The following is a 13248-nucleotide window of genomic DNA, read 5'->3' as shown; positions in this document are numbered from 1 at the left end:
ATCGTAGACGCGCATTTTAGTTACATGTAGCAGTCATATATTGCTATTTTTTCACACAAACATCCAACGTTCAGAAGATTAAGTTAGTAAAAACGAACAAGCGATTAGGGGCGTTAGGAGTTTAGGAAGCGAAGTCGCGTGGAAGCGTTTACGTGCATGCGACTAGACCCAAGCGTGGAACTGAGACACCGACAGAGAAAGACAGGAGCGACGCAAGAAGTTTAACAAACGCTGGACCGCATTCCAAATATTTCCTTTTTAGAGACCTTTCATAACCTCTCATAAATCCACGGCATTTGACCAAACAGTGAATGTAATATTCAAGGTATTCGTTCGATGGACTATATGCCTACTAAAAACTTCTTATATCTGTTTAGGAGTAAGCCAATTATGTCCATCCCTTTCCCTCTGTGTGAAGAAAGAAAGGGATAGACAGCTGACGCGTCGCAAAGCGCAGATTTTGTGAACAGCGTATAAGAAGCGTGTCGTACCTTGCCCTCGCGTATGAACCGCCCTCCGTCTACATTAACTTTCTCAATCTTTGGCGTCCTCTCCACGACGCTGGTGAGTAGATTCTGCGAATCGACCACAATACACCCGAACACGTTAATATTTTAGTTCTATTGTATCTTAAAATACCAGTTCAGTAATCAGTATTATTTTTGGTGCAAAAATCATTCAAGTGATGGTAAGAGTTATATCATCTTAACGGTAAATCAGTTTGAATTGACTTGTAAAATATTCAGTAAGTATTTAAACTATTTTAAACATTAACCTTTAATAGGACATGCAAATTGACTATAGGGAAAGATATAGGTCAAAAATATACTTAGGTATTTATTTATGTTTCCGCTAATGCAAACATAAAACTTCTTTCCTCATAGTCAGCAATATACACAGTTATGTGCTACCACTCCCCATATTTTCTGGTTGTGTTTCGTTAAATAACAATTTGGAAACGGAATATTGAATACTACCCTTACATGTCTGTATACTTCAGTCCTAAATAGAAGTTTATGCCTTTTAATATGTTTATATTTAATATGTTCATGGGGTACTTACCCTTGTAGGCTCTAACTGTTCTTTAGGCCTGATCTCAATAGGAGGTTGGGCCTGAAGCTTGCTGTACGTGTCCTCGATCCACTCGGCTTCCTTCTCGTAGCCGGCGTTGTAGTTCTTAAGCAGTTGGTAGGCGGCTTCGCAGCTTCGTAGCCTGTAAAAAAATTAGTAAGTAATTGATGTTTTTACATATTGACTCAAAACGCCATTGTTCTCATTTAGCTTGATTTATTTGATTTACCATATACTAGAGATCGCCCAATGGTCGAAATTCGACCTTAGTTTCAACGACATATTTAGAACTACTACCTATATTTTGTAAAAAATATTGACTTTATCATTTTTTCTTTTCAACTCTTGTCTCTGGGACTCAGCTGATCTCAGACTGGCCGTGTAAGCATTGTCTAATAGTATCTTAGATTCAATAAAAAAAACTATAATCCATTTTCAACTTGTCAACTTGTTGTCAACAGACTTCAACCATAAATAAAAGAGTATAATTCGTATGTATAGGCTTGTCACTCAAAAAGCTGTCATTTCTCATGTAGGTGTGTTGTAGTGTGTGTAATGTTTTATTTGTTAAAAAAATGTATGATAAAAGCATAATTTCAAAATAATATTAGTTCGATGCACTCCTTCACCATATAAACTATAACTGTGCAAAATTTCATGCACCTACGTATCCCCATTTTTTGTAAAAAGGGTTACAAAGTTTTTGATTCGCGTATTAATATTATGATAGCACTGAATTATTTTCAAATCAAATCTAAAGAGTTTGATTTGATTTGAAAATATATCTACTCATACAATTTTGTATTAACACAATAGCATAAAATAGACAGTGTACATCACGTCGTCTAATCTCATGCTAAGTTGAACTTGTGTCATGGACATTTTTAATGTTAGCATTTTAACAATAAGCCAAATTGTAGCCTTATTTAGAAATCAAGTTGTTATTAAGGACGTGTTCAGTGCGGGCACGTTTCTGCACTACCTGTTATTTCCTGATTTTGAGCCCGGGAGCTCTCCATCAGGCGGCGGCGGTTCCAACGCACAACTTAAAAACATTACATCACGTGATGTACCTGTCAGCTAGCTGCGCGCACACATTGTTCCAGCGTGTGTTAAGCGCGGATACGTCCTTGTCCATCCTCTCCAGGTCCTGGTGTCTGCGCGGCAGGGAGGTGTGCAGCGCCGCTCGGGAGCTCTCCACCAGGCGGCGGCAGTTCTCCGCGTCGTCGTTCATCTGCTCCACCTGCGTCTGCTGTTTGCTGACCGCCACTTGCATGCGGAGCAGGTCTTCGTGGATCTAGGAGAAAAGGTATTTTCAGACTATTACTACTATCATTACTCAAGAATCATTAATCTTTTGTTCAAAGGTTAAGCTTTTTCTTTTATAAACACGAATAAAAAGAGACAACGCCTAAATAAGATTGAAAGATATTATGTTTACGTTCATCTTAGTGGGCCCCTCTGTTGTTGACGTACAGAAGCGGTCCCGACGGCCTTCAATTAATGTTAATGTCAGCGTTGTTGTTTTTATTATGACATTTTTAAATGTACCTAGTAATTATTGTCAAATCATTTTATTCCGTTTTAAATAACAGTCTGGTAACGCACTTATAGGAAATTAGATGACACCGTACACTTTTTGATTCTCGAACCGCGTTCGAGATAAAAAGTATCCAATGTCCTTTCCCAGGAATAAAACTATCTCCATACTAAATTTCGTCAAAGGCGGTTTACAGACAGACATACACACTTTCACATTTATAATATTAGTATGGATAAAAAACGTACGTCTTTCAGCAGCTCAACGTCATTGGGCAGGTCGCTGAACTGCGCCAACTTGATCTCGAACTCGGATATAGTCTGGTTGTTCTCCTCCATGCTGTTCACCACGATCTCAACGTACTTCAATCTGAAACAAGAAGATTTTCACTATCATTAATAATTTACAAAGTATCAACTTCAGTTGAAGAAAAAGTGATTTGAAAATTAAAATATATGTTTCCCTTTCAACTACAGCAAAATCATAACATAATTTAAATAAATTAATGAATAAGTTATCAAAACTCTCACCTTTCTACAAACAGCTGGCTCTTCGATTGCATGTCGTTCCACTTGCCCATAACCTTGTCGAGATTCTTCTTCATAGCCGGAGTCTTGAGGGCGATGCCTGATGAAACATATTTCAATCAATCAGTTATCAATACCATACCATGGCTATGCAGTATTTACTTCACACAAAATTTAAATGGAAATATGTAAGGTATGGTCGAAATGTCAAAATCTTAAATATGCAACTCACCAGCTAAACTAATCATTAACCGATTCTATGAATACAAGTTTTTGTATTAAGGCTAGTAACACCCAGTCCTACCTCTGAAAGTGTCCTGCACTTCCTCCACATCGGCGGCCAGGCCGTGGAGGCTGGTCTCCCAGTCCTTGTGCTGCAGCACCAGGTGTTCCAGCGAGTCCAGGTCCCGCGGGATGTGGCTCGCGATCCGCTCGTTCAGCTGCCGCTCGAACACCTCCAGGCGTTCCAGCAGGTTCGAAGACTGCTCGGTGAAAATGCGCGCCGCATTCTTGGAGTCCTCTGAAATATTGACATGTAATTAGCATAAGGACTATCAGACCTATGTCATTTTTTGACTTTACGTAAAATCTATTAGTACCTATGGCAGTAGGAATTTCAAAGAGACATGCATTACTGTTGACGACAATCATAAACGGAAGAGCAAATTTTAACAATGACGTGGCTGTTACATTGAAAACGGATAATAATTTAAGATCACCAGCCAGGGTCATTGACACGGAACAAAAACTACCTGACAGTCTGTAATCGGTCCAGCTCCTTTCGAAAGAGCGTTCACAGTACACTAATATTATTTTATGAAACATTTGATCTAAATAGTGTGACAGGCCGCTTGCAAATCGAGTTCACACCAAAGCAACGCTGATATAAGACTGAATTATGCTGAACAAAAATAAGCCGCAGACTAATAGATACTTCTTAGAACGACATCTTCACAGGGACAAATATTTCGAAGCAAAGAAAGGACTAAAGCTTTGGATATTATGGAGAAAGATAGCAATAGGAAGTAAGATACTTAAATAAATTAGAGAATATTAATCATACGTAGTTCTCAAGACATCTTTTGTAGGTGTCTCCAAAATTGCAATTTTACTAATCGTGTCTATATCGAAATATATTAGCCGATGGCCCTTGCTTATGAGTGCTTCTGAATAGCTATTTTGTATTAATCATGAATTATCGTTACTTCATTATTGTAGCTCAACAACGTCGCAATTTTGTACCTAAACTATTCCAACATTAAAACAAAATGTTGCAATATAAAATTAATAATATGACATCATAGTAATTTGTAGTGGAAAAAATAATCATGACTGAGATCATTCTGAATAATATTTGTATCTAAGTATCTGTATTTAAAGCAAAAAAATCTAAAGGTACTTAATCATCAGACTCATCAGCAAAATTAAAGAAGCTTGTTTTAATTTTGAAATTCACATCCATTGCTGTTCATTTGCACTCAACCATCGTTAATCAAGTGACGAAAATACACGAGGTCTTACAAAAAACATATTAATTAAATCATTTAGTAGATAGTATTCTCATTATGTTCATATGCCTAAGTTTACAGTAGATAAGATCCTCAAACAATAAGTTGTTGGATTATTTTGATAGATATCGATTTAATTGCTACCAGTATAAAGTTTTTTAGTATGCCAAAAGCAGCCTAAGGCTAGTATGACATTGTAACTAATGTTTTGATATGAAACTCCTCTAGCCTCTGGGTAAGCTACTCTGTGTCCAGCCTACGCGGTAGGAGATTATGTCTACTACTACACAACAAGGCCAATAAAATTGACCTGACATCACGAACGAAAACGAACATAAATCCAATTACAATGACCGACACCCTAAAAGTGGAGTGCGGAGGTTGGATAATTGGCCACTAAAATTAACGGCACATATGGTCAAATTGAACGTGATATCATCCAGCGCTTTCGACTGACAGTCTTATAAGTGAGTCAAATAGAACTTTTTCTATATTGTTGGAGCAATTGGTTGATTGGTTTTTGTGCGATGGTCGTTGAAAAACCAACTCTTTGAAAATGTTTTTATTTTTTATCCTTTTTAGAATGTTCTCAACTCTGGTTGTTTGTGCTCTAGATACATAATAATAATAATAAACAGGCTTTTAGTTTTTTTTTTTTTTTTGGCTGTCAAGAAGAGCAATATTTATTTTAATGAAAGTGTCAAAACAAAGTTAAATATATTATGTGTACAACGAGATGTCAGTTCAAAAGGTTTTAGCTCTTTGGAAGAACGTGCGCGTGGGGCCCATGGGGTTATCCATTGGTAGATTAGTGATCAGGCGGGTCAATATTCGCAGTCATTATACGTATAGATATTGTACATTGCTTCGATTACTCCTAACTATTTCGGCGTACGAATTAAAGTTGCGTGCAGCCAAGAAAAACAAGACGTGTAAAATCTATGTTCACAAAAGCCTTCGTCAAATGTAGTAAGCTAATCTAATGCAATAAATTGTTGCATGTCAAATCTGATATAGCTTGTACGTACAAGTCATTAGTTTGATTCGAATAAATTGCCATCTGAACTCGGACGCAAAGAATAGCTCTCGCTTATGTCATAGCTCGTAGCTCAAGGTCAATGTTATGAGGTCAACTATAAAAGGTAATGTACAACTATTAAAATCAAACTATTATTATAGATGCAAACATAACTGGATTTATAAATCCGCGGCCTATACAGGCCTGCACGACCTATATAAGTAGGTATTATACATAATAATATAAGCCGTGGCCTAGTGGCGGCAGCGTCTTAGCGGGCGGCAGATTTGGTACATGGGGCGGTGAAAAATAAAGTGGGCTACACTCAAAAAATATAAATCCAGCACCGGATGCATATCTAATATTATGCACTATTAAGTGTACTCTATTTTGCGCGTGAGCAAACTATTAGTAAAGTAGCCTATTGGAGGGCATTCATGATAAAACAGTTTTATTTGTTTGTATTGACATTACTGGACAGATTTTGATGACACATATTACATACATTATGTAAAGTTATAGACCTAGTGTGGGAAATAACATGCTACTTTTGTCCCACTCCCACTGAAATATTTTCTTTTTGCGCAATTTTATTTAACGCACAAGAAGTCTAGGCCTACTTTTATTCAACTCAATAAAATGAAATAATCTTAAACCGATTAAACCACGCCAAATTAATTAAAATATGATCAAAGACAGGCCCAGAACACTACAACATAGGTTAGTGACTTACCGTTTTTCCCAAAGGAAAATATTTTCTTTATTTTCTTCATCGTATAATTTTAGTAAGTTTGCAAAAAAGCTTCGTATTTCGATCGATATCAAAACTCGTTATTGTCACTTCGGTATAACAATGATTTCAGCGCATTCCTTATCTAATTTACAACGGTATTCCAAGTAAAAAAACTAAGTTGAAAAAGTTTTCCCTTGCGTTCCCGATTAGAACGTGAATATTATATAATGACAATAAAACTCTCAGCACAAAAGCACACAAAAAAAACAAAAACAAGATCTGTTTGGTATCGATTGTCGACAATATAAGAGCACTTTATACGACGGCACGCTAATTGCAAATGGTCTCCCGTAGGACCAACACAGTACACACCATACACTCCGAGATATAATTGGCACCTGACGTACGCACGATGATAGCGATAGTTTTTTCACGCACTGCCAAGCATAATAATATATGCATTTATAATTTTACCCATTTTTATGCTCGAATTTAAGAACTGTTGAGGTAGTGTTTTGTGAGTAATATTCATAAGATAAACGATGTTTTCTCCAACTTCGTTACGTTGATATTCGTTGATCGACCGGGAACTGTAAATTTTCCGGGTTTTTTTTATGAAATAAGGGGGCAAACGGGTCACCTGATGGAAAGCAACATCCATCGCCCATGGACACTCGCAGCATCAGAAGAGCTGCAAGTGCGTTGCCGGCCTATTAAGACGTAATAGGGTAATAGGGGAGGGTAGGGAAGGGAAGGGAATAGGGGAAGGTAGGGAAGGGCAGGGAAGGGAATAGGGTAGGGGATTGGGCTTCCGGTAAACTCACTCACTCGGCGAAACACAGCGCAAGCGCTGTTTCACGCCGGTTTTCTGTGAGAACGTGGTATTTCTCCGGTTGAGCCGGTCCATTCGTGCCGAAGCATGGCTCTCCCACGTATAAAATTATCCTATGTCTTAGAATTCAAACTATTTCCTTTTACTTATATAAAATAACATAAAAACCGGCCAAGTGCGTGTCGTGCCACGCGCAATATAGGGTTCCGTAGTACCACTAGTTTTTGACATTTTTTGTATGGTCAATTAATGCACATTTATAACGTGTTTTACACTACCAACAACATCATCTCAGTTACATTCGTTCGAAGGATTTCGAACGGAAAGTTTCTTTGTACTTCAACGAATACATTTTTTTTAGTTGATCGACTATTACTCAATAACTTATGAAGTTATGAAGTCTTCTTAGCCGTGATAGTTTTCCTTTTAAATTCAGCATATGTACCACGCCCGTGAATATTACCACATTTCCAGAAGCAGCCGTTTAGCTGGTAGAAGGGGGGGACGCTGGACTTTAAACGATTTTTTCTACTTTAAAACTTCATTTTTCACAAATGGATCCCTAAATCGGAAAACGATCTGTGAATACTCGTAATACTTTTAAAAATCTATCCAACGACACCCCACACGGTGGGGTGGACGCGAAAAAAATAATCACCCCCACATTGATGTGTAGGGGAGATACAGTTAAATTTTTTTTTAAGATTTTATATACCATTTTGTAGGCATCATTAAGATGTGCATTCATGTCGAATTACAGCTTTGTAAGCCTTATAGTCTCTGAGCAAAACCGCGGACAGACAGACAGAGGGACGGACAGACGGACAGACAGACGGACGGACAGACCGAAACTATAAGGGTTCCTTGTTGACTACGGAACCCTAAAAAATAGAATCGGTTCTGCGCTAATCGTAAAACCAGAGTGTAATGTAACTGACATACACTTTTGAATTTATAGTATTAGTAGGGATGAACACACTTACATTGTTCTTTATGATTTTTGGTCTGCATTATCTTGTCTTTATTGATTAAATGAAAGACAATAAAGAACGACCTAATTAACAGAAATAGTTTGTCCTTGTATTTGTCGTATCAAAACAATATTGACCTCTGAGATTCCTCAGACTTTAAATAAACTTGTGATGACTTCATTCTGTTTGCTTACACATACTCTGACCGTATTATTATTTTGCACTTATGTTAATTTTTTGTCTAAGCATCGACAACTATGTTTCGAAGTTTACGTTTTTTTTATTTACTTAATACTTTACTAAACAGTACGCGATGCTTCATTTCTTATTTATTTTTATTATAAAAAAAAGGTTTTATTTTTGAATTGATTTGAATCAAATACTTTCAGAACGTCGTCACTCGTCGCTACTGGTGCCTACCACCGGAACTAACCCGGCGAGAAGAACCGGCGTAAGAAGCTTTTTACCAAAAAAGAAAATCCCTGGCGAGCGAGACAGCGTATGTGTATGCCTTTTGGCAGTTCAAGCACTGACGTAACTCACCCTCAGCACGCGCGCGGCGCTCGAACTCGTCGAACAGTCGGTTGACCTCGTCGATCTCGCGCCGCAGCCGCCGCAGCTGCGGGTCGGCGGGGTCGCCCTCGCCCAGCAGCTTCTCAGCGTCCTCGTTCAGCGCGCGCCTGATCGCCTGACGCTGTTCCGCGCCCATCGCCACGAACTACGGTACAATAATATTATTTAAAATAAAAACAGTTTTAATTCTGCATAAATTTGCATCAAAATATATATATACATAATTATATTCAGAACGTCGTTGCTACTGGTCATTTATCAGCCATAACGCACGGTGATTCGTACTATCAAAGATACCATGTTTGTATGAATGAATGATCTACCACAAATAAATCCGATAAAAACCAAACAACTCTAGTAATTAAACATCAGCACACCAACGGTTGCATGACCGCAAAATATCGACCGCAAGAGAGCAGTTTGGACGGATTTTTTTCTTACTTTTCTCAAAACATTAGATAAATGGTTCATGATATACCATAGTTTGGAATCAATTGAGTTGGGAAGCTAGTAATAAAGAAAACTATATTAAAAATATTATTTTAGCGACAGGTGTAAACGTCAAAGTAACAAAGCGCCATATAGGTATCATGACTTATTAACTTAAGACACAATAAAATTATATCTGTTCCAAATAAAAAAATATAAATAAATTACCTGTGGGAAGTCCCATCCTTTGACCACCTTGATGGTGGCGAAGATCATGTTCTGGCGCATGCGCAGCTGCTTCCTCTGCCATAGTTGTATCACCTTCACCAAACACAAATATAACACCGTTAGCACCAAAATAACGTTACAAACGCAGAGCACATCGCGCATCGTAGTAACACTAACCATAACATACGTATCAATGACGGTGTAGCGAGGGTCAGTGCAAGGGAGACGTACAGATTGTTTACATAATGATTATAATATCATAAGTATGTGTGATATAGTAAATAATTATTTTTAGTTATGTAAGTTTCTTATAATACAAATGTACGTAAGTAATAATTATTAAATTATATGGTAATATTATTTTATTCATGTTACTTATACCGTAACTATTGTGTCATGTAAAAAGTCGGTCCTGCGCCTGATCTCTCGCCAGTCGTGTCGGTCGTCCGTCCCACTGGGCTATGAGAGTAAAGGAATCGAGAGTGCTCTCGTGTACTGCGCACACTCTTGGGCACTATAAATTACTCCTGCGTAGCTGGCCTGGTTTCAATGAAACCGGCCACCGTCACCGAAACCGGTGTGGGAGCTATTATTATTACCGTAACTATTTATGCTATAATTGTTTCTGTTTTCTATGGTAAAATATGGGCTTGATAGCTTTGAGCAGAGATTCACCCATACACAAGACGATTTTTTCTTTGAGTATGAGAATTATCTTTTACCTAAGCTTCTATATCATAATCAGTAGAACATATTACATATTATAAAAATATCTGCTGTCAATTTTACCACAACTTATATAAAATAAACAGCAAGTACTCACCCTATCATAAGCGCTGCGCAGTCTAGCCGCGGCGTCGATGGCCTCCTGGCAGGGCGGCGGCAACGCTATCACGGCTGCCGGTAGTTGCGCCTCCGTGCCCGCACCGCCGAGACGTACACGCCAGCGTGACCGACCCGAGTTGTCCGTCACGCTCACTGCTGACCCCTTCTCTACTGCCACCTGTGCAACCAAATTAAATGTCTTTGATTCCACATGTAACATCGTTTTTTTTTTTGCAATTATTGTTCTTTAGTATGATGAACAACTTCTGATTTGGATTCCAACCCGACGAGAAGAACCATAAGGAACTCGCACGGGACAAAACATCGTCATCGGTCATTCGCTAAATGCATAAAGCTGATTTAGCTTTGAAGTGATTTGCTATTGGAGAACTATATTTGCTGACTAAATAAGTTACTTATTAAACAAAGTTTTTAGTGACCACAGTCATGGACCCCTAATTCGCATGTTTGTTTTAATAACTTCGAAACCCAAATATTTTAACATTTATATAGCTTAATAAAATTAATAAATCTTATTTGATGCCTTAAAAACGAACATCTTACATTGGCGTGTTTGTACGCGCAGACGGTTTCCGCACGTAGCGGGCGCGTGATTGGTGCGCGGCGCATGCGTATGGGACGCACATTGGCGGCTTCGTCCGCGAGCCGCGCGACCACGCCCCCTTGTTCGTTCAGTTCCTCTCGCAGTTCCTGCATGCCCTTGAGCAGACGCTCACCCTGGTCTAGGGTAAACTCCGACTGGGAGAATGTCGTGTTCAACGCTTCTTCGCGTCTAAAACAAATAAATTGTTCTTTAATGTCTAGTGTCTAATCAACATCATCATTTCTAATTCTTACTTTCTTTAAAATAGTTTAACCGTAATTAATAGGAATAACATGCATATAAGCAAGAGGAATTTTAGAGATATACTTTTGTATCCATTTCTCCGCTTCTTTAACTTCCTCGAAGAAGTTGTGGTACTGCGTAGTGTGTTTCAAGTGAGTCTCCAAACATAGAGTCAGCTGCAGCACCCAAGCCCATTGCGACTGCATCACCTGTGAAATATAAGTAGAATGATAAAATTCTAGTTTTTTTCCTTTTTCTCTTCAACTTTTTATGTTCTTTTATCTCTTCCTCTAATTAATCTTACTATTGCATACCTGTAAGTGACTTTCGATAGTCTTCAGGGCTGGATGGTGTTGAGCGATGAGCGCCTCTCCACGATCAATCACATTACTAAACTGAAGCTCGCGTTTCTCCAGCGATGACATTAGTTGCTGTAAAAAACACTTTATTAAAAACTGAATACGATTCAAATTCGTTTATTAACAAAGCGTGAAAAAAACCGCAACAAATTATAAAACGAACAGTGAAAAACAAACCTCTCTATCATCCCCAAATGAATGCTTGCATAGAACAGAAAGGAAAAATCTAAATAAATATCAACATAACATTAACATCGACAACAAACATTTTGGGTGCAGTCTGTTGATGGAGGATTCGGGAGGACTCTTATGGACTGTTCTATTTATTCATGCTATCAAAAACATCTAATATTTTGGGTTGGGCTCTAGTTTTAACATCGCATTTTACTAATTTCACTTGTTGTGTCAAGTGTCTTGTCTCCGGCATATTTTGTTATTCTTATAAAAGTTGGGATTTTTCTGACACAGTTAAAGCAATGATATTTACAATGAAAAATGAAAACTACATCTAAAATAACTAAACTTCTAGATCACTATATTTATCCAAGTATGTACTTACATAGTCAAATAACTTACAATAATTCTAGTAACATCTAATGGGCATATTACATTCTCAACATATGTTTAATAGAATAGTTCTACATAATTACTATTAAACTATCACACATAGTCCATCTAAAGTCTTGACTAATGACGCTGGCGTTATTGAATCTTAATGTTATTGTAATGTTAAGGCAAAAACTACTATTTATGTTATATGTATTATAACTGTTATTATTACAATATTCAAGCAGCATATTGTAGAATTACCACTAATAATTTTTATTTATCACAAAATATTTATTTATAATTTAAACTATTTAATTACATCAAAACAACTACAAATAAACGATGGATAGGTCATGAATATATTATGAACGAAGAAGCCTACAAAGCGAAGCGAGAGGCGCGATACGACTTATCCTATAATCGAGCAAGAGGAGTAATATTGCCATCTCTTTTCAACTCACCTCATAGTAGTGTTGTACGGCGGGCAGGTTGATGTGCGGGTCGGCCCAGTCACGTGACAATTCCACCTGCTCTTTCTCGTTGAGCCAGTTCAGCTCAGCCGTAGCCGACTGTAGGAAGTCTTGCAGGGCGTCCAAATCAGACATCCTGGTAATAAGAAAAGACAATTTTACTTCTTATTTAAGCTGCGCGTCCACTGGATCGGAATCGCAGCGTAAGGAACGTCGTCATTTACGAAATTCCGATGGGGTGCGTCCACTGCATTCGCATTCAGCATCGGCAATTTAGTTATTTTTAGTCCGTCACAGTCTGTTAACGTGAATTTTCATTATGGAGAGTAGTGACGAGGATGTTGTAATTAGCTGTATTTTATCAGAAGAGGAAAAGAGAAATTCATTATTTGCCCGATTTCATCCCAAATATTCTCTCCTCAGTTGGTTATCATAATGTTGATGTTTTAGATTGTAAAGTTCTTCATATTTTTCCACTAAAGTAATTAATATATCGTCATTCATCGTGAAAAAGTATTTATGTATAGCCGTCGCGTCTTCGCAAACACGTCAGAGCTTGAATCCATCGGAATCCGAATGACGCGTTCACTGCGGATGACATCATCGGCATAAATTCCGGTCTCAGGCGCAGAAATGCCGATCCAGTGCACGCAGTACCATACAAATCAATACAAAGCAACAAATCCGTACGCTCCGATTCCGATCCAGTGCACGCGCAGCTTCAACATTTGTGATTTGTAAAATTATAATTTTATTATTAGTATGAAT

The 13248-nt window shown here is 38.0% G+C and overlaps 1 protein-coding gene across 11 annotated transcripts in view; it reads right to left on the bottom strand.

Annotated features, from left to right (window-relative positions):
• Positions 1 to 13248, bottom strand: part of LOC121727179 (microtubule-actin cross-linking factor 1) — a 204574-nt gene that overhangs the window by 67336 nt on the left and 123990 nt on the right. For all 11 annotated transcript variants that reach the window (XM_042114947.1, XM_042114938.1, XM_042114865.1 and 8 more), the window contains 13 exons: positions 12472 to 12616; positions 11417 to 11533; positions 11187 to 11311; positions 10820 to 11048; positions 10254 to 10433; positions 9431 to 9523; positions 8744 to 8918; positions 3443 to 3658; positions 3142 to 3238; positions 2860 to 2980; positions 2145 to 2368; positions 1063 to 1213; positions 492 to 575 (listed from right to left, as the gene is read on the bottom strand). In XM_042114947.1, the coding sequence (XP_041970881.1) occupies positions 492 to 575; positions 1063 to 1213; positions 2145 to 2368; positions 2860 to 2980; positions 3142 to 3238; positions 3443 to 3658; positions 8744 to 8918; positions 9431 to 9523; positions 10254 to 10433; positions 10820 to 11048; positions 11187 to 11311; positions 11417 to 11533; positions 12472 to 12616 (1957 nt within the window). The remainder of the gene's footprint in view (positions 1 to 491; positions 576 to 1062; positions 1214 to 2144; positions 2369 to 2859; positions 2981 to 3141; positions 3239 to 3442; positions 3659 to 8743; positions 8919 to 9430; positions 9524 to 10253; positions 10434 to 10819; positions 11049 to 11186; positions 11312 to 11416; positions 11534 to 12471; positions 12617 to 13248) is intronic.

The sequence above is a fragment of the Aricia agestis genome, chromosome 1 (genome assembly GCF_905147365.1).
Source record: "Aricia agestis chromosome 1, ilAriAges1.1, whole genome shotgun sequence".
NCBI lineage: Eukaryota > Metazoa > Arthropoda > Insecta > Lepidoptera > Lycaenidae > Aricia > Aricia agestis.
The sequence above is the reverse complement of the archived record's forward strand: the minus strand, read 5'-3'. Positions and strand labels throughout refer to the sequence as shown.